At 43.3% G+C, this 26,994-nt stretch overlaps 1 protein-coding gene across 1 annotated transcript in view; it reads right to left on the reverse strand.

Moving 5' to 3' along the window:
- Dnah14 (dynein axonemal heavy chain 14) overlaps positions 1-26,994 on the reverse strand; it is a 238,716-nt gene that overhangs the window by 51,358 nt on the left and 160,364 nt on the right. The window contains exons 55-64 of the mRNA XM_048439562.3: positions 22,219-22,416; positions 20,825-20,986; positions 19,086-19,277; positions 16,469-16,650; positions 9,958-10,066; positions 8,730-8,855; positions 6,816-6,910; positions 3,444-3,603; positions 1,917-2,048; positions 1,457-1,552 (exon numbers count right to left, since the gene is read on the reverse strand). Coding sequence (XP_048295519.3) covers positions 1,457-1,552; positions 1,917-2,048; positions 3,444-3,603; positions 6,816-6,910; positions 8,730-8,855; positions 9,958-10,066; positions 16,469-16,650; positions 19,086-19,277; positions 20,825-20,986; positions 22,219-22,416 — 1,452 coding nt within the window. The remainder of the gene's footprint in view (positions 1-1,456; positions 1,553-1,916; positions 2,049-3,443; positions 3,604-6,815; positions 6,911-8,729; positions 8,856-9,957; positions 10,067-16,468; positions 16,651-19,085; positions 19,278-20,824; positions 20,987-22,218; positions 22,417-26,994) is intronic.

Here is a 26,994-nt window from a genome sequence, read left to right on the forward strand (position 1 = left end):
AGGCCTGTTCCCCAACATGCAGCAGTTAGGAGGGGTCTCAAGCTTCAGCAGGTGAGTCCTAGCGGAAGGAAGTGACGTAATCGGCAGCCTGCCCTTCTTACCACTCCCCTTCCTGCTTTCTGTTTACTGTGAAGTGAACAGACCCCCCCCCCCCCAATTCCACCACACTGTACTGTGTTCCATGGGCCCAAAGCATGCTGCTTTGGTCAAATGGCTATGGACTAAATCAGAATCAAAAAAGGTTAATTTGATTATGTCAGATTTTTGAAATAATAAGCTAATACAGAGGGCTTAGCATAGAATCTTGAATATGGCATGAATATATAAATATATATAGATATAATTGTGCAGGTATGATATATAATTATTATGTAACACTTTATATATACATGTTATAATAGTATATACAGAATTGTATTTAGTTTGATCTGTAATTTTTCCTTATGTTTTAGATATTATCTTTATAAAAGTATGAAACTAAATTTAAAAAATTTTGTAAAATAATATATATTATGGGCTGGAGATATAGTTCTGTGGTAGGATTAATTTTTAAGTGTGTGTGTGTGTGTGTGTGTGTAGGTATGTACACATCCATGCAGGTGCCCATGAGGGCCAGAAAAGAGCATGGGGGTCCCCTGAAGCTGACTAACACGGAAGCTGGGACTGGAACTCAGGTTCTCTGTAAGAGCAATGATGAGCCATCTCTGCCATCCCCGCAGCCTCTTGTTAACACTTTGAGACAGCGTCCTCGCTTCATTTCTCCTGTCGTCCTCACTACCCAAGATGCAGCTATTTAAGTACAGGGCATATCCATGAAATTCAGCATACAGTCATGTGGGGACACTATACTTCGTAAGGGGTGCTCTGATGAGGGCAAGAGAGATTGCTGAGTTCTAGGCCTGTTTCCCAGAGTTCTCTACAATTTTTAGAAGCATTTTCTACATTAAGACCCAGATGGACAGAGGGTATATATTTGAAATGGAAAAAAGTATAAAACAGGAGGGCATTCCCATAAAGGGCATAAAGCCAATGGAGTCAACTATAGCTTGGGTGTGCGCCACCGCTGCTGAGCTGAAGTTATAACAAGAGAAAGGTGGTGAGACGGTATTATATGATGATGGTAATTAACACTGTGTTAATTATCATTCCCATATAATGGATGGAGAGCTTCACATGTCTCATCTGTATTATTTACTTAGTCCTCACATCACTCTCCTAATTATACCTTTATTTTTGATTACTATGCTCTACTGAGACAATGGCTTCTCCACACCCCGCCCTTGCTGTGCTGGGGGTGGGCTTTCAGGCCCACATGCTACTGGTCAAGGTTCTGTCTCTGAGCAATACCCTCACCCCTGAGGTATTGGTTGACTTTCCTTGGCAATGTTATGTACTTCTTAAAGGCAGTGAGGATTTAACAAGTAACAAAACAAAAACTTAGGACCCCAAAGCTTACTAGTAGCAAACCTCTTTGTTTTTCAGACAACCTTTGCTTTGCGATTCGAAGGACATTCTGAGCTTCAGCCACTTGTGCCTGCTTAGGGCCCACCACCTTCATGGGAGTCAAACATCCAGGGGTTAAACAGTTAGGCTTATGGTTTAAAATGTCTTATGCTTGAGAGACACTTATAGATATCAGTCTTTAAGATAAAATTTCCTCTATTTTATATATGAAATTTATATATATGCACATAAGGGAATCAGTTTGCTATGGACAAAATATTAAATCAAACAAATAGAAATGTAGCATAGCTTTCATAGAATAAAGGAAACAATCTATGGGATTAGCATAGCATATGAAAACATGGACTTCAGTAGGCATTCTTTTTACAGAGGTCCACCTGAGCCCTGCTAACTACAAATTACTAGGAGCTATGCTGTGTCCCTGCAGATCACACAGAGGAGGCGAGGAGTACCTTCTGAACTTCGTGGTAGTCATTCAAGGCTATCACCCACTGACACATGGAGCAACAAGCCACAGAAACCAGAGCAATCTTTTTGGGGTTGAAATCAGGCAAATTTAAGATCTTCCTGAGCTTCAGGAACACCTAGGGAGAATGTATTCCATGCAATGTACATTAGAATGATTAATTTCCCTAAGGATGATTTTCTTCTACTTCAATTGAAGACATTACAGTTGTATCTAGTGCTCAGAGTGGCTGTGGATGGAGGGATGCTGACATAAGTTTCTATCCTGCCTTGTCCCACGTGTTGGTGCCCCACATTGGGCACTAAATGTGGCATAACAAATAAAATTTCAGAGACTGATATTGGGGTTCAACTTGAAGATCAGAAAAGCAAAACAGCCAGCTACTTACTCTTATCTATCTCAGTCAATAGAGCATGAGACTCTTAATCTCAGGGTTGTGGGTTTGAGCCCCATGTTGGGCACCAGAGGGAGTCTTTCTACTAAACACCTGTCACTGTCGCAGTGACTTTGCTAATACTTAAAAGGAACTTCCCTCATTCCCTTGGTGCACTCTACTGTGAGGGGATGATGTCCTGCCCCCAAGTGGCCTATTGGCTTAATGATACCATTTGATTTATAATTAAGTACACAGAATTCCTTATCTGCCTTTATGAGCTGTAAATGGTATAGTGTCTTTCTTAGACTTGGATTCCTTCCTGCTTTCTGGCTGGGCATCTCTTCTCTTGCCTGGGAACAGCACCAGTTTCCTGAATAACTCAGATGTTGGTGGTTCCTCCTAACCTGCCACTATTAATACGTTCTGATTATTTTGAATGCTGTTAGGCTTTTAATTACTGTTTTATAAGAGTGATTCTTTTTAGATGTATTTAAACAAAGCCACAGGAGACCGTATTTGTTAATTATTCATTAGAGAACAAATTGTTATATTAATTCATGAATGAATACCACCACTGACATTCTTCCCAAAACATCATCTTTCTTGTGTGGAACTCTGTGCTTCCTGGTGACACAGACCACCATACCTTGCCGGTTAAGTATGATTAGCTGCTAATGTTTAAAATGAGGACTGTAGAAGAACACTTTCATAAGAGACTGTGCCCTCCTGTTCTTGTTTGTGCCCTCCTGTTCTTGTTTTAGTATTTATTAAGTCCGTGCATGTGTGTGTGTATGCATGCAGGTATGTGTGTGTATGTGTGTATGCACACATATGTACCAGGGCACACATGAGGTTGTCTTTGGACAACTTGTGGGAGTCAGTTCTCTCTTATTATGTGGGTTCTGGGGAGCAGACTCATGTTATCAGGCTTGGTGATGAATACCTTCACCCCTTTATCATCTTGCCAGCTCCCTCTTTTAGCTCTTACTACTGTTTTCCACCTGCAATACATTTCATTCTTAAATCCATTTTATTTTCACTTGTAATTCATAACCGATGTTAGCACTTCTGCTAGAGTCTGTAGACTGTAGAGATGGGATACACCCACCATGTGCTCGCTAGTTAACCGTGTTTCACCTTATCAGGGATGCTGTCCTTGTCCAGGTTAATCAGTTTCTTTAGGAAGCTGGTTTCAGAAAGCAGCAGTTTGGCTGTTGCCCAGTTAGGCTTCTTCTGTAGAAGGATACACACAGCATTCATGACTGTCAGGACGAGGAAGGGGGGGCGTGCATACACTCTGAAAGACAGGGTGAGCATGATGAAAATCATTACACACACAGTCTTTTAGACTATCTACACTACATGGTCCATAGCCTAGAAAACAATGGGTTTCATTATGAAATTTTCCTATGTGTGGTTTGCAGATTGCTCTTACTCTCTCCCAGTGCCCTTTGTGTCCTGTCTCCTCTCCCACTGGCTTTCCTCCTTTCTCCAAATATCGCCCTTCTGCTTTCATGCTCTCTCTCTCTCTCTCTCTCTCTCTCTCTCTCTCTCTCTCTCTCTCTCACACACACACACACACACACACACACACACACAGGCATGCACTCATGCACACAGCTAAGTCCAATTTTCCCATACAAGAGACACCATGCATGCATACGTATTTCTAACAAGCATTCTATAAGAAGTTCCAGTCAACATAGAGGCATTTTACTATTACTTTTTTTTTTTTTAAAATGAATGCCTTTAGTACATGGATATCTTTGCTTTAGGAAGACTAAATGCATAAAATTCAAATCTGAAAATCATTTGAGTTAGAGACTAATTCTTTTGGTTACAAAAGTACCCACTGCAGACTCATTTTAATCCAGGAACCTTCCTGTGTCTTTCTAGTTGACCTTCTGATGACCACGCCAGAGACGTTGTGCACACGCAAGTCAGCCCTGCCCTTGAGATTTAAGGACTGTCCCTGACTATCCCTATGCACATCTTGTAACTTCTCTTTATCCTCACGGCAGCGCTAAGGTTACTGATAGAAAAACTATGGGGCAGAGGGATATGTTGGGATCTCTCTCTACAGTTAGAATAAAAGGATCATGACTACAACATTGCAAATCACTTTTGGTTATGTCCCAACCAGTTTCTAGCTACATTAGTAACATCAAAAGGGAGTCTCTTTACAAGCAATCCAGTATAGGAAAGAACGAAGGGAATTCTGGTCCACACAGCGCTTGCCGTTCCAAGGCAGAGGAAAGGGATTTCCCAGTGTGAGAAAGATCGTCACTGGGCTGGGACCTTCAGTGTGACTGTTCTGTGTTTGCCCACTCGGACCCTCACCCACCATCCCTGCTGCATCGATGGAAGCTCAGGTGCATTCTGGGTAGGGAGGAAGTGGCAGGACTCCAGACAGCATTTCATTGTTCTTGAAACACGTCACTAGAGAGAGAAGCCTTGGTGGTTAAGAGCATGTGCTCTACTTGCAGAGGATCTAGGTTTGGTTCCCAGTGCCCACACAGGGTGGCTCACAACTGCCTGTCACTTCACAGGATCTGATGCTCTGGTATCCATGGGAACCTGCACTCAGGTGTACACATCCTGCCCCCTCAACAGATACATATTTAAAATTAATAATATAAAAAAAACTACTGGGTATTTGAACTCTTCTGTCAGTAATATCTACCAGAACAAAAGTTAAATGAATAGGACGTGCTGGAAGGAAGTCACAAAGTACAGGTTGTTTGGGGGCTATGCTGGGACGGCGTGGCTCCAGTGACGCTATGCAAAGCCCTTCTGTCTGCATCCCCTTCTCCTGACACCTCCTTATCTCACAGCTCCTGCCACCTTGGTCTTTTGTAGTTCCTGAAAACCAGTGAACACACTTCCAAGATGCGTGTGTTTCTTACTCCTCTGCCATGCTTTCGCCACACAGCTGCCCGTCCCCAAACAGCATTCTGTTCTCTGCTACAACATCATCTCAGAGCAGGGGTTCCTTCCCACTGGTGGCTGCGGTGACCGCCGCACCTAGGACAGGCCTGTCACATGGTGTGCACTCAACAGGTTTGTCAGTGAGAGAGTAAATGACTGAGTGGGAAAGTTTGTGGGTGAGGGTCTCGAGAACTCAGTTGCCTGCTGTTCTCTGTGCCCTTGACCATCAGCGTTAGGCAGATGAACTTGGCTAGAAAAGGCTCTTATCTGCTGTTAATAATGTAACATAAATGTGATGAGGTTGGGGCTAGAGAGATGACTCAGTCGGTAAAGTTCTTGCTGCATGAGCCTAAAGATTCCCGACACTCATATGTGAGAAGCTGAGCCCCGCAGTGCATGCCTGTGATTTCAGCGCATGCACATACAGAGGAATGTAATGGTGGGCTTGCCCTGTGCTCTCATGTCCTTTGTTAAAACACTACTGTCTTAAAATCTTTTCAAACATTTATTTTACATGTATGGGTGCTTTGCCTGCATGTATGTTTTTGTGCATCACATGAGTACTTGGTGCTCATGGAAGCCAAAAGATGGTGTCAGATCCCCTGGAACTGAGTTACGAATAGTTATGAGTTACGTGGATACTGGGAACCAAACCTGGGTCCTCTGAAAGAGCAGTCAGTGCTTTTAACGACTGAACCATATCTCCAGCCCCTTAAGACACTACTTCCTAAGAACAATGCAATATTTGCCATGCTTGGAGATAGGATACTTAGAGATTTCCACTGTTGACTTGGAAGCCTCAAATTAAAAATATCCCCACACAGGCTGGGTGTGGAGGCACATACCTTTAAACCCAGCACTTGGGAGGCAGATGCAGGCAGATCTCTTGAGTTCGAGGCCAGGCTGGTCTACAGATTGAGTTCCAGGACAGCCAGGGCTACACAGCACAGAACCCCCGCTCCCCCTCAAAAAAAAAAAAAGACCTAAAACTTAAGATCCGGATCTAAAAGTTCAAGCCTTTGTACCCTGCCATAGTTCATTTCTTTCAGGGCTTTCTTGGCTATTTTTCTTCAGTCCCTTTTTTTCACACACCAGGATACTGTTTGGAAAAGACACATCAGGGAGAAACGCTCCCGCAGCGCCTCCTTGAGGTGTGTGTTGGCACTGCAGTCTCCCGTGTTTCTTGGCGGGTTCCAAGTCACCCTAAAATGAGGGCTGGGGAATCAACGCTGTGTTCTTATTGCAGTTCAGATAATGCTGGACTTTACTGTTTTAGGATGGGAAGTGTTACATAGCAGAGATGGCAATTTAGTTGATAATAAATGGCTCACACTTTTAGCTGGGTGGTGATTTTCTCTTAAGGACCCATAAATATTGGAATGCTTAAACCAATAACATGATACATAATACAATAATACATAAATACTTAAACCAATAACATGATAAATACCATGCATAAAGAGAAATTTATAATAATAAATGTATCCAAATTAGTCAATAAAAATTGGAATGCAGACTTTTACCACACATTTTTATCCTGATATTCAGAGGCATTTTAACTCAAAAGAGACAATGACTCACCTTAATTCAGAAATATCACTTTTATCCAGGGCATTTAGAGCCACAATTGCCTTGTCTAAAGCGGGCAGCACACTTTTTAGCTCATTGGAGGTTTTCTGCAATGAAGACATAATCCTCATTATATATGAACAAATATAGTTTCATACTTAAAATCATTGAAATGTTGATGGAAAATGTGGTTTGGCGTTTTTATAGTATGGATTAGACATGTGCACATATGCTTCTGCCATGGGCAACATGGGAAGTAGAAACACTGAGTGAGCCGGGCGGTGGTGGCGCACGCCTTTAATCCCAGCACTCGGGAGGCAGAGGCAGGAAGATTTCTGTGAGTTCGAGGCCAACCTGGTCTACAAGAGCTAGTTCCAGGACAGGCTCCAAAGCTACAGAGAAACCCTGTCTCAAAAAACCAAAAAACCAAAAACAAACAAACAAACAACAAAAAAAAAACCACAAAACACTGAGTGGCTTTGGCCTTGTTTTTCAGTTTCAACATAGTGTGACAGATGCCCTTTGAGACGACATTCTGTTACAAGAGGGACCGGTGATGGTGACCAAGAACTGGTTACCGTGACCCACACCTACAGTCCTAGCACTGAGAAGACAGAGTCTGGTGGATCACAGAGTTTGAGGCCAGTCTGATCTACAGAGCAAGTTCCAGGCTAGGGCTACACAATGAGACCATGTCATAAGACAGCAAGAAAACCAATGAAGAGCTAATCAGTTCTGATAAGAAGCCAGTCAGGCCAGGTGTGGGTGTCCGTGATTTTAACTGCAGCACTGAAGAGACAGAGGCGGGCAGAGCTCTGGGAGTTCAAGGCCAGCGTGTGTCAGTACCAAGTTCTGTTGGGCTTACATAGCGAGCTCGAATACTTTTGAAGTTACCCGGAGAACAACTTGAAATCTATGTTGACGTTCACTGTGGTCTGTAGTAAGCCTTTCCTAGGACTGACTTATTTTGGCTTCTTCCTTTTAAGCTACGGCTACCTAGACAACAACTGCAACTCCGTGGCTCCCAGTAGCAGCTAGGCTGCAAGAGCCGCAGCCTGGTGAAATTCTGCTCCCTCAGGCACCCGACTCTTTCAAAGCTATTAAGAGAATTTACCTAAATCTCTGTCCCCCTAAAGAATTCAAGATTCAAAGACTGAGATAGAATCCTGCTTCCCAGAGAGGCTGAATAGCAAGCAACTCACTTCCTGCAGTCTGTCTCTCAAAAGAAGTCCTCTTGCTTTTTCTCGCCCGCCTTATAACCCCCTTCTCCTCCTGGTTCCTCCCTACAACCTCTATCAGCCAGTTGCTGATTCAGCCTTCAGACAGAAGGTGAATTTTATTTAATCAAACACATCTTTGCATCATTAAACAAATGTTTCAGAGCATAAACAAGAGTAACACACCTTAAAATAATATTCTACAATAGACTTAGGCTTCAAGAGATTAGCCAGTGATTGAAGCTCATAGGTGTAATTGAAATAAATCAATCAATTTATTTCAGCGTGTGTGGTTGCTTCTTTGAGAAGGATTGGCTAGTAATCAGACTAGAGTTGAGCAAACAATCTACTTAACTACTCTGGCTCCATGGAACTGTGACTGTGAGAGACAGAAGGGACAGAGGGTTTCCAAAGTAAACAACAGAAAAGGCATGGTCAAACAGTCATCCCGCAGAGCCGCGTGCCTCTCTGCAGAGGCTGCTCCTGGAGGCCTGGCTCATGTGAGTTTCAGTGCAGCCTGCAGAGCTTCCTGGGACAGGGGCCACCTGCTGCTGGGTTCCTTACTTTCTCTTAATGGCTTCCTGCGTGGAGTAGGGGCTCAGGACATGTTTTCTGGAGTAGGACCAAAGGTGTCCATCACTGGGCCGCCACCGTGACATGTGGCGGTTCAGAGCCCCAGGCAGCCTGGATTCACTGAAATTCGGCTCACCTGAGCATAGTCTTCCACAATCCTTACTTCTTCAGCCACGATCTCCTCATCCTGTTTCACAAGCACCTGAACTTTTTCAACTATTTGTGAATCTTTCCGTAGCTTTTCCATCAGGATCTCTCTTTCCTAATAAACCAAACACTTTTTCTTGGAATGAGCTTTGACATGACTTCTTTAGAGCAGAAATTAGTTTATTTAATAACTATATAATTTATAGAAATTAGCCTGAAATCTATGTAGCAGAATAATTAGGATGACTACCATAAAGATGATTTCATACACATCAAGAAAGATGACAAGGGGCTAGAGAGGTGGCTCAGTGGTTAAGAGCACTGGCTGCACTTCCAGAGGACCCAGGTTCAATTCCCAGTGCCTACATGACAACCATATAGATAAAAATAACTTTATAAAAAGGATCTCACATAGGTGTCACTGGAGTCTCAGAAAGGAAATAATTATATATATATAAAGATGGCAAAAGTTGGGGGTATACCGCAGTGGTAGAAAACTTGCCCAATTAGTGTCAGATCTTAATTTTAATCTCTAGCAACACACACACACATACACACACACACACACACCAAACTAAAAAACCCATAAGCAACAGCCTTTAAAATAAGTGACAGGCAGCAAATTTACCATAGCAGATTTCTGATGGATTTTTACTAATTACCTAGTGTTTTTCTATAATTAGTTATGGTGCCGGTTAGTTTGTATGTCAATTTGATAGGAGTTAGGATCATCTGGGAAGAACAAATTTTAATCAAGAAAATGCTTCCATAGGACTGGTCTGGAAGCAAGTCTGTAGGGCATTTTATTGATGATCGATGTGGGAGGGCCCAGCACACTGTGGGCAGTGCCACCCACGGGCATGTGGTCCTCGGCCGTATTAGGGCTGAGCCAGCCAGTAAGTGGCTCTCCTCCAGGCTCATCTTCAGTTCTTGCCTCGAGCTCCTGTCCTGACTTCCTTCATTGATGAACTGTGATGTGGAAGAATAAGCTGAATAAACCCTTTCCTCCCCAAGTTGCTTTTATTCATGGCATTTTATCACAGCCATGGTAATTTCAATTAAGACATATGATCACATTTAATTGTTAGGATGTACTTTCTTCAGAGTGCACAGCTATATCGGGGAAAGCTCAAGTTTCAGTTCACCTTTGTTGGGTCACAGACCCTGTCCTGGATCTGGCTATACAATCTTTAGGACAGATTTAAGACTGAAGATACCTTTGTTTTTTGTTCTATTTGAGGGCCAATGATCAAAAGCTCTTCCTGCATGTCCGTGACTAACGCAGTGGCTTCCAGGATCTTGGAGAGTCCCATGTGGAAGCGGTTCCTGAAGGGAGAGCAAAGCACAGGCTTGTAACATGAGGGCCTGCTCTTGGGGCTTCTGTCCTGCCCAGTTCCCAAACAAAATCACATAGAGGTCTCCATAAGATTATAAATTGATTGGCCCATTAGCTCAGGCTTCTTATTAGCTCTTGTAGCTTATATTAACCCATTATTCTTATCTATGTTAGCCACATGGCTCAGTACCTTTTTCAGCAGGGCAGGTCACATCCTGCTTCTTCGGTGATCTGGGCAGGACTGGGGAGGAATGGGCTTCCTCCTTCCCAGCATTCTCCTGTTCTCATTGCCCCACCTTTACTTCCTGTCTGGTTGTCCCACCTATACTTCCTGCCTGGCCAATCAGTGTTTATTTAAAACATGATTGACAGGATACAGACAATTCTCCTGCACCACAGGCTGACTCTCCCACATCTGAACAGATCACGTTTGGAATCTTAGAATGTTCTGGCTAAGCAGCCTTAATTTGAAATCTCCAAAATCTCAAGTTTTTCCGAGGCCCCACTGTCACCATTCCAAGTGTGAGATGCCAGGTTAAGGGTACTCAACCTCTAGGAAGAAGGAAAAACACACAACCGAACAGTAGCAAATAAAACCAAAAGCCTATAAAGAAGCACACACTATGACCAAGCAGGGTTTATACTTTAGGGATTCAAGACCGATTCAGGATTTGAGAGTCAGTTGACATATAAGCCACCCTATATAAATAGTGTGAAGTAGGAAAGTCAGACCTGGTACCTGAAAACATATCAACACACTTGATAAAATTCATGACAAAAATAAAACCAAGAGTCAAGAGGAATTTTTTCAGCTTGGTAAATGGCACGCTGCTGTAAGAAGAGAATGGACTCACTGTGGGCATGAGGTGCCTGTGACAGGGCTTAGGCACACCAGTTACGTGGCCATGAGTGGATGGCAACAGTCTTTCAGAGGGACAGGTGACACCACAGATCCTGGACAAGGAGTGGAAGGCACATTAATCTCTCTTGACTCCCTTTCCCTAGACTGTCCTCACCTCGATTTAACTGCTGCGCCACAGAAATTCTGGTTTGGAAGGTAGGTGCTTCCCCTTGCAGGAGAACAAGAACCACTTCTGAACACAGCGTGGCTTTTTTAGGGCATGTATTTAACTGATACAGAGTCTTTTATACCCACTGGATGTTGTTAACAAAAACTCAAGGAGAATTTGACCCTGAATCCACAAAATACGGTCGAGACTACCCTTACTTCTTATGCAAACACCAGGCTTGGATGTGTTCCTCACACACAGACTAAACTCTTCCAGTGTGAGCTGTGATGGAGGATCACGTGTCTGTACTCCTGCTGGCCAGCTTGGGCAGTGTCTGGAGACACCCAGATGAGTGACATGGCTCAGCTCCAGACAAGGCTTCTGACTGTGGTTTAGTTTCTAAATGGGAGTCATTACTTTAGCTACTCCCATTCAATGTTCCATAAGACAATGAAATGGGATCTGTCCAAAGCGACCTGATGAGGTGGCTTTTCCTTTAAAAGACTTGTTAGTTGGACACACAACAGGCTTTCAACAGACTTGTTTTGGAGTGTTTGTCTTATGGTGTCCTAAGGCCATCTAGGTAAGACTTGACTGAGATGGTTCTGACTCTGAGCAAGCCCCCGGGGATTCCCCAGCATGTGAGAATTCAGAATATTTGTAAGTAGATGTTACAAGGCCAGTTTCTAGCCACTTACTGTCTTCCTAGAAGGTTGCCATAGGACAGATTCTCAGTGTCCCCTGGGTTCTGGTTATTTATACGGGCTGTGGGTGCAAGTTAGTAGCAGAGTACAGGCCGAGCATGCCCAGGTACCTGGGTTCCACCCCTAACACCATAAAAAAGAGAGGGTGAGCAGTCTGTGAGACCCGGAGGATGGGGAGAAGTGTTGATAAAGGCCATCTTCTGGGCAGGACATGGTCATGGCACTTAGGACCCACTGCACCTATGGTCACCTGCACAAGTTCATGCAAACAAGGCCAGTCAGTGTCCCAACACTAATTGGACTCAGAGGGTTATTTAAAAACAACAGAAAAGGAAGAGGAAATGAGGTACAGTGGGAAGACATGCTGAGGGAGGCTGGCGGGTGAGTGAGGGAGAAGGGGGGTGGGCATGATTGAGGTACACTGTATGTATGTATGAAATTGTTAGAGAACATGTAAAAGATATTCCAACAACAACAACGATGACAACAACAGAGATCTAATGAAGTCTGATGTTGGATCCCAGGCTTTTCCTGGCTCCTCGAGGTGCTATGCAGGACTGTTTACCCAACCAGTCTAGCTTCCTGTCATCTCCTCTGCTCACTCCCCCGGCTAGGGGAATTAGCACAGAGAGCCTTATCCTCTATTGACATGGTAATTCCACCTGCAAAGAAGGGTTCTCACAGTGGCACCTGCCCTGTCTGTCACTGCAGCTAGCTCGGCACCCCCTGCCCGGCAGCTCCTGCCACTTGGATCTCACTCCCGCCGTAAGTATATAAACCTGGAATTTCGCTGAATAAAGTTGACACTTACCTTTTGGGCAAATGATCCAGGTCTCTCTCTGTGTGTGTGTGTCTGTTTTTAACTCCTAGGACATTGTTCCAAGCTCACGGCTCAATACAGGAGGCGCGCAACCGTATCGGGGAAATAGGGGCTTGTAGAATTGGGTGGAACATCTGGAGGCACCGCTTGGGATCGGAGAAAAAACAGCTGCGTTCTGCTCGTCTGCGAACTCACCCCTGAGAGCTTTGGAGAGGTAAGACCCCCGTGGGAGTCACCCTCAAGAAGACTGGCCAGCATCATAAGTGTGTAAGTGTGCAAGGAGGGTGAATTGGCTTGGTTTCGGAAAAATTGGTGCTGATTTGTCTGTTCCGGCGTTAAAAGGCCAGTTAGCAGACCAGTTGCTGGACCTCGTAGGGAGACTAGGCACCAAGATCAGAGTTGACACTGCGCAGGAGATCGTAAAGACGATTTCAGAGTTCAGTCCTTGGTTCTCACTAACAGGAGGTTTTAATATTGCGGACTGGGAACAAGTCAGGGCTGACCTTCGTATTGCACAGAGAGAACGGGGAGCTAGGGCCTTCCCCCTAGCGATCTATTCTCTATGGCGTCTTATCAGAGATGCCCTCCTCAGTGAGGATGTGATAGTGAAGGAACAGTTAGAGGTTTTGAACAAAACCCTTGAGGAGATTCAGAAAGTAGAATCTGTGAGCTCTATCAGTGGTGTGGGAGAATTGTCTGTATTCTGTCAATCATGTATTTTAATAAAATGCTGATTGGCCAGGCAGGAAATATAGGCAGGAAAACCAGACAGGAAGAGGGGTGGAGCAAGGAGACTAGGAGTATTCTGGAAGCAGAAGCTCCCTCCGTCACTCCTGCACAGACCACTGAAGAGGCAGCATGTAACTTGCCCAGCTGAAAAAGGTACCAAGCCATATGGCTAATGTAGATAAGGATAATGGGGTAATATGTGTCATAAGAACTAATAAGTAGCCTGCCTCCACCATTCCTGTACAGATCACCAAAGAGGCAACATGTGAGCTGCCCAGCTGAGAAAGGTACTGAGCCGTGTGGCTGACGTAGATAAGGATAATGGGGTAAAATAAGTTATAAGAGTTAACAAGAAGCCTGACCTAATGGGCCAATCAGTTTATAACCATATGGAGTCCTGTGTGTGATTTTTCCTTGGGGTATGCCGACTGTGGGGTACCGGGCGGGAGCAGATACCCCAACAAGCCAGCCGTCATGTTACATATGGTGCCCAGACGTGGATAACTGAATCCACAGAAAGCTTGAGAAAACTTGGGAAAGAATAGAGTAAGTAAATCATGTTTTCTTGGTAGCAGCAATTTCTCGAGTCTGCTCTGCTTGCTAGAGGCAAGCAAATGCTCTTAGATGCTTCCTGACTCAGCTTTAGCTGCAAAACTTTGTAGTTCCTTTAAGAGGTCCTGCCACGAAATACTTAAACGGTGTTGATGAAAGCTGAATGCATGCTTTTCGGGTTTTCAGCCATAACAGGAAAAAAGCTGTGCTGTTTTAAAATGCTGACTTTCTGGGCTGTCCTGCCAGGGCAAACTCTGACTCTTTCAGGCAGGCAGTCCGACTGAGTGTGGTCTGTGATCGGAATGTTGCAGCTTGCTTGCTGGCAGGGACCTTGAAACGCCATAGAGTTGTGGCAGTGAACACAGCTCTGGCAGGTACCTCAGTCATGAGGCTGGAAAGCTAAGGAATGGGCTAATTCCAGCCATAAAAGCCACAGTTTTAGTCCTCTCCTTAAAGACTCATGTGGTCAGAAAAAGAGAGAGATACAGTAAAGAGAGATTCAAAGATGAAGAAAACCTCTAAATGGTGTTAAAAATATATGCAGGCTAAAAGATTAAAGTCATTAAAAATAAAAAAAGAAAGAAAGGGAGATATAGGGTGTGGTGATACACACCTCTAATCCCAATGCCTGGGAGGCAGAGGCATATTGACCTCTGTGACTTCAAGGGACAGAGGTAGAGATTGACCTCTGTGACTTCAAGGTGTGGTAGCACACGCCTTTAATCCCAATGCCTGGGAGACAGAGACAGACAGATCTCTGTGAGTTCAAGGTGTGGTAGCATACACCTTTGAGCCCAGCACTGGGGAGGCAGAGACAGAGGATCTCTGTGAGTTCAAGGACAGCCTGGTCTACAGAGTTATTCCAGGACAAAGATATATACAGAGAACCTGTCTCAAAAAGCCAAAAGTTAAAAGTAAAAATAAAAGAAATAGAGGTTGAAATAAAGCCACATAAAGATGGAAAATACAGAGAATCTTGATACTGTATGCTATTATGCTCTCTTTTAATTGTTTGAATGCTGAGGAAGAAGCAACAGTCGCCAAAAGACATTTGCTTATAAATGCTGCAGAATTAATCCAAGATAGGTATTTTGAAAATACCTTGGCTTCAAAATTGAAGTCAAAAGGTATGTTATTTTGGAGAAGAGATTTTGCTTTTGTTTCCACAGAAAATGAGAGGTTGTGGATTCATTCTGAGTTAAGAAAAATCAGGTTCGAAAAAGGAAGACCACCTGAGAAATCTCTGATAGGAACAGACGGCCCAGATGACAGAGTTCTACATCCAGAACAGATTCAAGACTGCTGCCTGAGATGATCAAGACATGCGAAAAAATTGCAAGGAGACCGCGTGGCGTAATGCCACCGCAGGTTTTCCTCAGCATAACCTTGACATGCTACTTGGTGAGGGTCAATATTCTGACCTTGCAGCACAGACTACCTACGATTCTGTGGTTTATGCTCAAATTGCTGATGCGGCGATCAAGGCCTGGAAAACTCTGCCCAATGCTAGAACAGGGGAGCAGCTTTCAAAAATTGTACAAGGACCTACAGAGCCTTATTCTGAGTTCATTGACCGCCTTTTAGAGGTGGCCAATCGTGTTCTTGGGGATATAAATTCATCAATGCCGGTAATAAAACTATTAGCCTATGAAAAATGCTAACAGATCTTGCCAAAAGGTTCTGCGCCCACATAGAAACAGGAGCTTAGATGATTTTATCCACCTATGCAGAGACATAGATACTCCCCCTGTGGTGGGACAGGCAATCGCTTCTGCCCCTAGGGAAGTTCTGGACAGAGCTAGATCTAGAAATTGTTTTCATTGCGGCAGGCCAGGCCAAGCCACAGAGCCGCACAGAGCGGAGCCTGCCAGCCGGCCCAGAGCCAGGCAACACAGGGAGGGAGGGAGTGGAGCGCGCACTTGGCCCTGGTGGCCGCTGTGACAGACAGCGGCCCATGGGGGACAATGGAGGCACATGCCTCCCATCCCAGCTCTTTGGAGATAGAGACCTACAGATCTCTGTGAGTCCAAGGCCAGCCTGGTTATAGTTAAGTTCCAAGCTCGCGACTCAATACGGGAGGCGCACAACCATATCGGGGAATAGGGGCTCGTAGAATTGGGTGGAACAGTGAGGCTTCCTGCCATGCGTTTTCTCCTGACATTCTCAGCCACAGCGGCTACCTACAAAGTGTGACACAGTGTAACATGTGTTCTGGGCCGTCTGGGCTGCAGTCGCTGGGCCAGTTCTTTTGGTATTATCTTAGAAGTCATGAGCGATGGCTCTAGTCATTAGCTGTGTCAGTAGACCCTCTCTCTGCACTTCCTTCCACTGTCTACGTAGGTGACAAACTGACTATCGAGAACTCATTTCTCGCTGGCAAATCTGTCAGCTTTGCTGTGAAGGGGCAGCCTCCAGACACATGCAGGGGAGGTGCACAGTCTCCCTACGGTCCACCACAGTGTTGGCCCCCAGGGATATTTGAATTCCTTATTTTGTATTTGTGTCTATCTTTTTTGTTGTTTAATAAATAAAGCACTTCTATAAAAACCCACATTTCTGTTTCACTCAAAACCTTACCTTTTCATCTGCATCACCTCCTGTCTGATGCTCAGAATGTGGGTGAACGACTCCAGAAACTTCAAGTAGCTGCTGGGAGTGACATAATAGTGTCTTCCAGTATCTTCAAAGAATTTTGTGCTCAAATTTTTCATACTTTTGTGGATTTCAACACACGCCGGAGCAAACTGTGTTGCTATATTCTGAAGAAAAACAATTTTTGAGGAATACAAGAGAATATGAATAGAGAAGAATGGGCAGTAACTGGAAACACTCCAGTGTTTCTGAGATGCAGAGTGATGCAGCAGGGCCACATGAGCTTTGATGGATGAGGCAGATGGGGACAACGCTGAGTGACTAATGACATGCCAGGTGCGTTCTCGCCGCCTGTGCTCTGATCTCCCCATCAGCAGTCAGGGCTTGTCTTAGTTAGGGTTACTATTGCTGTGATGAACCACCATGACCAAGCTGGGGAGGAAAGGGCCTGAATCACACTTCCACATCATAGTCCATCACTGAAGGAAGTCAGGGCAGGAACTCATAGGATAGACAATCGAGTATTTTCTCTGAGTTTGTCAAATGCAACTGGACTAGACAATGTTGATGTATTTATTGCCTGTATATATTGTATATAGTTATTGTATTCATTGTATATAGTTTTCCTTATATTATTTATAGTCTTCTGATGTGGGATTCCCCTCTGTATGCTGTGAATAACATTGGTTAATAAAGAAACTGCCTTGGCATATTGATAGGGCAGGACTTAGGTAGGCAGGGAAAACTAAACTGAGTGCTGGGAGAAAGGAGGCAGAGTCAGAGAGAAGCCATGGAACCACTGCCAGAGACAAACGTGCTGAAACTTTGCTGATAGACCACGACCTCATGGTGACACACAGATTAATGAAGATGGGTTAAATTAAGATGTAAGAGTTAGCCAATAAGAGCTAATGGGCCAAGCAGTGATTTAAATAGTATAGTTTCTGTGTAATTATTTTGGAGCTGAGCAGCCGGGAACCAACAAGTGGCCTCCTTACAACAGTCTTCATTTTTTATTTTAGACCAAAGGGGGAATGTAGTAGTATATTATTTGTATTTTGATAAATAAAACTTGCCTGAAGATCAGAGGAAAAGCTAAAGCCACTAGAGTTTAGATAATGGTGACACACATCTTTAATCCCAGAATTGAGAGACAGAGTCAGATGGATCTCTATGAGTTCAAGGCCATCCTGGGCTACACAAGATCAATGCAGAAACAAATTCAGGTGGTGGTGCCTCACACCCTTAATTCCAGCACTAGAGGGATTATAAAGCGAGAGGAGAGACAGCTGGCCTGTTTAGTTTGTGGTCACTCAGCCTTGGTAGAGGTAAGACTTCTCTAGTGACTTTGCTGCTTTGCTTTTCTGGTTTTGGGTTGAATCCTAATTTCTGTCTCTGGTTTTTATTATTCATGCTACAGCCGTTTCTAAGGCCCACATTGAGTCTCAGGCCTCTAGGCATTTCCAGCTCCTTTTGCTGGGATTTTTACTCCCTGTCTGTCAGATGGGCCCTTGGAATCTTCAGCTTAATGCCTCAAGAATAGATTTGCAGACAGGGTTGAGAGTGAGACAAGTTAGGCTGAGAGGAATTGGTGCACATTCTCTCTCTCTCTCTTTCTGAAATTGTCAAAGAACATACATAATTACTAAAATTATCAAATGAAATACATAGAAGACTACAGAATCCTTACCAAAAAAACTGTTTTGCACAAGGAGTTGTTAGGGAGGCTCCTAAAGGCGCCCCCAACAATACAGTCCTTTTAGTTGCCAACCAGAACTGGAGGATAAAACCTGCTGACGATAGCACACACTGTAATTACAAGACACAGACACACAGACACGAGCTTGGGAAAGAGGTTTGTAGAGAAGAGGAGAGTAACAGGTGGGAGGGGAAGAAAAGAGGGTACCAGGTGAGAATAATCAGGAAGCATTATATATGCATGAAATTGCCAAGAGATTTTGTTTTTGTTTTTTGAGATACAGGGTTTCTCTGTGTAGCCTTGCCTGTCTTGGAACTCACTCTGTAGACCAGGCTGGCCTCGAACTCACAGAGATCCACCTGCCTCCACCTTCCAAGTGCTGGGATTAAAGGCGTGCATCATAACCATCCAGTAAAGTTATTTATTATGTGTATGGGTGTTTTGCCTACATATGTGTCTGTGCATCATGTGAACATGTGGATACAGGGCTCACAATGGCCAAAAGAGGGTGCTGGATCCTCTGGAACTGGGGCTACAGACGATTGTCAACTGCCACATGGGAGTTGAGAACCAAACCCAGGTCCTCTGCAGGAGCAGCCAGGGCTTTTAACCACTGGGCCACCGTGCCAGCCCAGCTGTCAGGACAGTTTTTGAAAAGAATACATGGAAGGTTGCAGAATCCTCACGGAAGGATGATAACAGAGGCATCTTAGGCAATGTAGAACCGAGGTAGTCTTGAAGTAGATGGGTAGAAGGCACAACAAATGTGGGGCTCGTGAAGAGCCAAGATGTACACATGAGCATCACAGAGCTTAGAGATGCCCACTCCCCCGCACTGCCGCTCAGACAGCGTGGTCACGTGCCGATCATGAGCTGTGACTGCCATCTGCTTTAGGCACTTACCGCCTTGTTCTCTTCTTTCAACTTTTCTCCTAGGTAGGAGTTGGCCACAAGAAGGAGGGCCTCATCCGGCCACCTCTGGAACCAGTCGATGGTACAGGCGGTAATCATAGAGGGGTAAACTCTACAGGTTTGGCGTAAGTTAGATCCTGAAGGACTCATGAGTAAAAAAATGTGCATGTTTTTAGATACTCTCTGAAATGGATAGAAATATACACATTGTTAAAATGTAATCCCTTACTTTGGAAATGATACTATATTGAAAATCCAATTTAAAACTTGTCTCAGCTGTTTCCTAAACAGACAGACTAGCTGATTGTGGGTGTGCTGTCCGCCATCAGCAGGGCTCTTTCAGGGAAACCAGGAGTCCCCAGAGCCCTTCTGCCCCATATAATGGCCCTATTATCTTCAGATGGTGGACCCAGCACCAACTCTTATGAACGGGGCCACTTAGTGAAGAGTCTACTGCTTGACTCTTGTCTGGGGTGTGTACCTTTAGCACCATACAGAAACTCAAAGTAAGAGAGCATCAGATTGATTAGAGCTGAAACCACAGTAGGAAGAGGGTCTTATAATTAGTGGGTTATGGTAAGGCATTCAAAACTTCATTCAGCAACACACCACTTTGTGCACTGAGCAAGTCCCTTTGTGCCATGTGTAATCAAATGTCCTGGTATGGGAATATGAATACAAGGTCACCGCTGAAGTTTGCCTGGATCCCCTTTGCTCTTTACTGACATGTCTAGGTAACAAGCAACTATTTGCCAAACAAGCATGGTAACTCTGAAACAGTAAGACTGCAAGGGTATCCAAGCAGCCGCTCATCAGTTTGTCCTCTATCAGCTGTGATTCTATTTCTGGGATTAAAAAAAGATGTTCTTGTAGCATCTGTCAAGGAAAGGTGGGTATCCAGGTTTAATTTTCAAATTCCCTTACACAAAAGCATGCACCCCCAAAATAAGTGATCTTGGGGCCTTTCCCCAGCACACTTTTTGTCTGGGTTGAGTAATTACAGTGATCATTCACTACGCGTTTGGCCACCCAAGGTCAGATAGTCAAGGCTAAAAGACAAGGATGGTCTAATCCCCATTATAATATAACAAAGAATGTGGTTCTTCGGTTTCTGATTAGCTATTTTTCCCAGATCAGTAATAGGGTTCAAATCTTCCCGAGATGATCCCTTAGGCAAACCATGTATTTAATCATCAGGGTCATCAAGGCTGACAGACCAAAGCCCTCAGCCCCGTGAGACCTGGGTCTGCCATCCACTCGTGCTTGTGAGGCCCCTGCTGCCGCTTTCTTCCTTGCCGTTTGTAGTCAATTGCTTTTCTGTTTTTACATATATATTTTATGTCCTGATCAATTTTAGGGGTGAAATATTCTTGCTTTTCCTGATTTGATACCAATGTAGCTGAAACAAAACCCTTATTAACCTCAAGAAAGGAATCTCAATGTAAAAAATAATGTGGAGATGAGGTTTCCATTTTATTGTATACAGTTGTTGCTTTTTCTTTTGTTTTGTTTTAAAAAAATTAGCCATTCAGCCTCAGAGATCTGTCCATCTTTGGGCTACCTAGGGCAGACGTGCCTCTGTGAAGGGGTGCTGGTTATTGTTTTAGCTTTTAAAAACTCATCTGATGAACTAAGGGAATTATATACAAGTTGGAAATCATGTACAGAATTATAAATACGGTCTGCTTTAAATTTACCATGACAATGTGAAGTCGAGACACAAACAGTACCTTCTGGAACAATGAGAGTAGATACTTTCTGTCATCCATGAAATTAGACTGATCAACAAAGGTTCTCATTCTCAGAACAATAGAATCCAGCTCCTCGTTCTCAAACATGGTAGCAACCTTTCCTCCGTTGATAATGTAATTCAAATCTTCCAGAAATGATGCCTTAAGTGAGACATAGATTAGTCAGGGATGAATAAATCACACGTTCTGCTTTGAACAAATTGAGAACGCTTCAGCAATCAAGGGTAAGAAGGCTCCTTACCACAAATGCTGACATGTTAGTCTGGTCTCATTAAGATAAGCCTCAGCTACCCACCTTTTAACTCAAATATGTCGGAGAGACATGTACTTGGTACTCAGCAGGCGCTACATGTCTGGGTTTGGGTGCACAACAGTGAGCTGGAAAGGGACGTTGTGTCAAGCAGTGCTTAGAAACGTTAACACACCTATATCTGTCTCTGACTGGAAGTAAAGCTAGAAAAAGCCTGGTGGAGGTATTATTTTAATTTGAACAAGTCTCTCACCACCACACTAATGTTCATCTTAGCCTTTGGCCCGAGATGGCTTTCTGTGAAACCTCTGATGGAATTAGAACAATGGGCTCCAAGCATGGCAGAAATAGCATCTTTTGAAACCAGAAAGAAAGATTGTTGGGTGAATCTCAAGCAGACCACTGGAGCAGTGTGTTTAGATTTGGGAAAAGGAAGAAAACACAGAAAAAAGTAGAAAATTTAGATTCTTATAAAATATGACAGATGACATGGAACTTCATTTATTCTCAAATATTCCATCTAGCCAAATAATTTTAGTAAACAGAGACCCAGAATTAAGAGAAAAAGCAGGATAAGGTTTATATAATATTTTAAAGTATATTTTTTCCAGAATACAAGTCATGGACATCTTCTTGAATTTGGTCATAAGGAATAAAAATGACCTGCAGTGACATTTTTGTTATGTTTTGACTTAGTAAAAGGACTCAATTTGTGCAAAATAGTGGGGAAATTTTGCTTGTATGTAAAAAACAATCCTGCAAGGAAAATCCGATAGCGATGGATAAAGGAGAGAAAGAGAAGTGCCCGAAGTTGCTACAACACACACCAGTTACACACATCTGTGCACATCTGTGGGCAGAGAACAGACCAAGCTCTGATACGAAGTGGCTGATTTTGCTACAGAGTGTAATTGCTTCCAATCTGTCGATTAGAGTGGAAATGACAAAGGCAGGAAACACTTCTGCTGTTTGTTTACTCCAGACTAAGGCATGATTGCAAACACAGTCTGTAGGCTGTGGCTGGGTGAGCACAAAACACAGACGCTGAATGGTGTGCTTAATGGGAAAACTCACACACATTCATGTGAACATTCTTGGGGGCACAAAGGGTATCAGCACTTACTTGCTCTTCTTGTAAGTTGGCGATCATGACAACAGTGGGGGTCCCTTCCAAGCCGGCTTGAATAAACACCTTTTTGAGCATTTCTCTGAATTCTGAGATGGCGTAGTTGTGAGCTATGGGCACCCGGTGTAGCTTGTGCTCTGCCACACAGCAGGCTAAGGCTGCGTAAGTTTCTTTCCCACATCCGTCGATTCCAATCTTTGCGAAAAACAAACAAACAAATCCAACATCTGATTCATAAAGTCTTGGAGTTTGGGATTTAGAGCAGGGTAATACTACTCATTTAACAAGGACAAGGCCCTGAGTTGTGTTCCTAGCACACACAAACACACACCCACGATCCTGGGAATCGATCAACTTTTCTCTTTATTTATGCTAGCCATATTTACAGTAAGCATACTTCAGACTATAAGACAAACACCTGCCTTCAATCTCTTCAGAGCCTCTGAAAATGTATGAAATTTTACTGTACTGATAGTCTGGAAAAATAGCACAAGTCGACTTGTAAACCAGTAGTACGCCATTATCAATATCTGATGCTTTGTTCATACAAAACTAGATAGGTACTTCTTTTAGGTGATAATCAATGTCCTTCGGTGGTGATAAAATGACCTCACACACATCTGTGGACACTGAGCTGAGGATGCATGCCTGGCACGGACCAAACTCTGGCTGATTCCCCCACAGCACATAACATAGGGCAAGGTGGTATACCCCTGCAGCCCCAGCATTTGGGATGTGGATCATAAATTCAAGGTCAACCCAGGCTACACTTGGTGTTCAAGGCTGGCCTGGGAGATGCCAGACCCTTTCTCAAAAAGAACAAAATTGCAAATGTTAAAGTTCAGTCCTTAGCTGTGAAGCTCTGTGGTTTTGACAAATATATAGCATGCTGGCTTGAAAGAAAATGGCCCCCAAGGGAGTGGCACTCTTAGGAGGTGTGGCCTTGTTGAAGGAAGTGTGCCACTGTGGGTGCAGGCTTTGAAGTCTGTTTTCTCAAGTGTTACTCAGTGTGTCAAGATGTAGCACTCTTAGCTCCAGGACCACGTTTGCCTGCACACTGACATGCTCCCTGTCATGATGATAATGGACTGAACCTCTGAAATCATAACCAAGCCAAAATTAAATATTTTCCTTATAAAATTTGCCATGTTCATGGTGTCCCTTCATACCAATAAAAACCCAAACTAAGACATAAATTATAAGGTATTTGTGATTACATTATCAGACAGAATTTCATCACTCTAAAAAAACTGTTGGAGCTTCCCTTTTGAGCAAGCTCTTGGCAACCACTGATAAGCCTACCATTTCCATAGTTCTATCTTTTTTTCTGAATGTAATTGGAATCATATAAGCATATCATTTTCCAGATCATCTTATTTCTTTTAGTAATACACATTCATGATTCACCATGTCCCTTTTCAGCTTACTAGCTTGTGTGTTGGGGCGGTTGTGTGTATGTGTGTTCATGCATGGCTGCACATGGTTTACAGGTGCATGTAGGGTGCTTTCACATACAGGCCATAGGTCCACCTCAGGTGTTGTTCCTCAGAAGCTGGCCACCTTGTTTTTTTTTTTTAAATACTTATTTATTTATTATGTATATAATATTCTATCTGTGTGTATGTCTGCAGGCCAGAAGAGGGCACCAGACCCCATTACAGATGGTTGTGAGCCACCATGTGGTTGCTGGGAATTGAACTCAGGACCTTTAGAAGAGCAGGCAATGCTCTTAACCTCTGAGCCATCTCTCCAGCCCCGCCACCTTGTTTTTTGAGGCAGGGTCTTTTACTGTGGACTGGGGCTTGCTGTTTAGGATAGCCTGGCTAGTCAGCAAGCGCCAGGGATCCTCCTGTCTCTGCTGGGATTGTAAGTACACAGGTGCTGGGAATCAGACGCCGTAGGCTTGGGCAGCACACTACTGACCCAGCCATTCTTTAGCCTTACTTTATTTATTAATCTCTGAATAATATTACACTGTATAGCCTATCATGTGCCTGTTGAGTTTCAGCTTGGTAACTTTCAAGTTTTGGCTGTTATGGTTAAAGTTGCTTTAATCATTTACATGCAGGATTTTGTGTGGCTATACATTTTCATGTATATAGAAGCATGCTTGCTAGACTGTATACTCAGACTATATTTAGCTTTGTAAGACACTGCCAAACCGTCTCTCACCATGACCATGCCATTTGCATTCCTACCAACATCAAGAGTTCCTGTTGGTCTCTCTCCATGTGATAACTGATATGATCTCTCCTTAGGATATTGATTCCTTTAATGCTCAGGTGCTGGCGTCATTACAGCTTGGTTCCCTCAATGAGAACTGATTCTTTGAATGTTTTCTCAAACTTCTGTGAAGTATCTCTTTATTTTCAATTGAGTTGTTTGCCCTTGTGATTTTCTCCAAGGAAGAGTGTGTGCAATTGTGAATAGAGACACTTGCACATATGTTTTTTTCCATTCTGAATCTCACCCCCTACTTACTGTCCAACTCTCTTGTTAGAACCCTAGTTATAATGTTGGACAGAAGCTGGGAGATGGAGCACACTTGTCCTCAGTGTTACAGTTAATGTTTTAATAATTCACTGGTAAGCTGCAAGATTTTTATAGATGCTCTTGATTAGGTTGACAAACGTCTCTGTACGGAGCAAGGTTTTTAAAAATCATAAATGTTGAATTTTCAAATGTTTTGTTTTGTATCTGGAGAGTTTTGCTTTTAATTTTTAAATATAGTATCATATTCAAGTACTTTGGGCACTGAACTAGACACACATTCCTGGGATGAATCTCACTTTTGCACGATATAAAATACTCCTTATATATCACCTACCTTAGTTTGCTAATATGTTCAGTTATTACAACAATATGCCCAAGAGAGACAGATGTTGTTTTCTTATGAAGTCATCTCTGGCTTGTATATGTCTGCTATACAGTCATGTGCCAGGAGCTTGGTCCACAGTGTGGTGCTCAAAAGTACTATAACTCTTAAGCAGTGGAACTATGGGAAGAGAGATGGCTTTTAAGAGGTAACTAACTCCCCTGGAGCTCAGTAAAAACAGTTGTTATCACACAGCCTGGTCCTTTAAACCTCTTCCTCTCTCTGGATGTTGATGCCTTGTACATGCGGTCATTTTCTTTTCTGCTTCTTCACTGCTATACCGTGACACAGCAAAGGGTTCCAACTAGGACCCGGGGACTATGCGGTTTGGACTCTCTGCGACCTGGAACCATGAGCTTTATTTTACCCAGACTCAAAGATTTTGCTGTAGCTGCTCAAGAAGGACTGGAGTCTCTGTCTGACCTTTCTATTGGTATTTCTAGACAGAAGGAGAAACTGGGGAGTAAAACCTCTTCTATTTCCTTGAAGAGTCTGTGAGTGGTTGGTATAAATTCTTCCTTAAACAGTTGTTAAAATTCTCCAGTGAAGCCGTTTGATTTTGAGGTTTTCCTTGTGGGAAGTTTCTGAATTCCTAATTAAATTTTCTTTCTTTCTTTCTTTCTTTCTTTCTTTCTTTCTTTCTTTCTTTCTTTTTTTTTTGTGACAGACCCACTAAGGCACTCAAAAGCTTCCATTTTTATGTTGTGTTGGTGTCTGTGATGACCAGTGTTCCTTTTCAACATGGCAAGACCTAGAGTCATGTGGAGACAGGGCTCAGGGTGGGCTGGTGAGGAATTATCTTGACATTAATTGATGAAGAAAAACTCAGCTTACTGTGCATAGGATTCTTCCCTCACAGGGATCCTGGACTGTGTGCATGAAGAAAGGAAATCGAGCAGCGAGAATGCAGCCATCATTTTCTTCTGAGTATGGATGTCATGTGACCAGCAGCTTCAAGCCACTGCTGCCTCGACTCTTCCACTGTGATGGATTGTACCTTGAACTGCGAGCCCAAAGAAATCTTTGTCCTTTAAGTTGCTTGTGTCAAGGTGCTGTCATCACAGCAATAGAAAAAGAGATTAAGGCAGTGTCTGTCTAGGAAAGCGCCCCTTCTGTGTAAGCTATCTAAGTTACTGTTTCCTATGGGCCCTCCTATTTCTGTAATGGTAGTAGTGACATTGATAGTCCTTGCTATTGATTTTAGCTCGAATCTTCTCTCAAGTCAGCCTAGCTCAAGGGATTTTCTTGATTCTTCAAAGAACTAACTTTCGGATTCATTGAAATCTTAGTTGCTTTTCTTTCGCCTTTTTCTACTCCATCGTAACTATTCTCTTTCTTTGGCTTCTCTTGGGATCAATTATCTTTTCTTTTTGTAGTTTCCCGAGGCAGACATCTAGGCTACTGACTTGAAGTTTTCTTATTTTTAAGTATAAACATTAAAACCTATAGATTTCTTATAGAATTTCCTGTAAGTATTGCTTTAGGCATATAGTGTAATTGCTTTCATTTTTCCAAGGTATTTTCTAATCTGACAGGATCTATAGTCACCTTGAAGACAAACTTTGGGGCATGACTGTGAGGAAGTTTTTGGGCTCGTTGATTTGAAGACCAACCCTAGCAGGCAGCATCATCCCACGGGCTGGAGTGCCAGACAGAAGAGGGGAAACTCAAGCGACACCATTATAGATGGGGGAGCTAGGAAGAAAGTAGCTGGCGGGGGCAGAGGACGGTGGTGAATTTATTTTGTATTGTGTTTCTTGATTCTATTTTCTTATTCTAAAAATTTTTTAGTTAGTTTTTTTTAAATGTCTATTAAAAAAGATTGTTTAAGTCAAAATCTAGTGTGCTACATGCAAGATAAAATCTTTTGGAGAAAAAAACAGTTATAAATAAAATAT

The sequence above is a fragment of the Myodes glareolus genome, chromosome 5 (assembly GCF_982192425.1).
Source record: "Myodes glareolus chromosome 5, mMyoGla1.1, whole genome shotgun sequence".
Lineage (NCBI taxonomy): Eukaryota > Metazoa > Chordata > Mammalia > Rodentia > Cricetidae > Myodes > Myodes glareolus.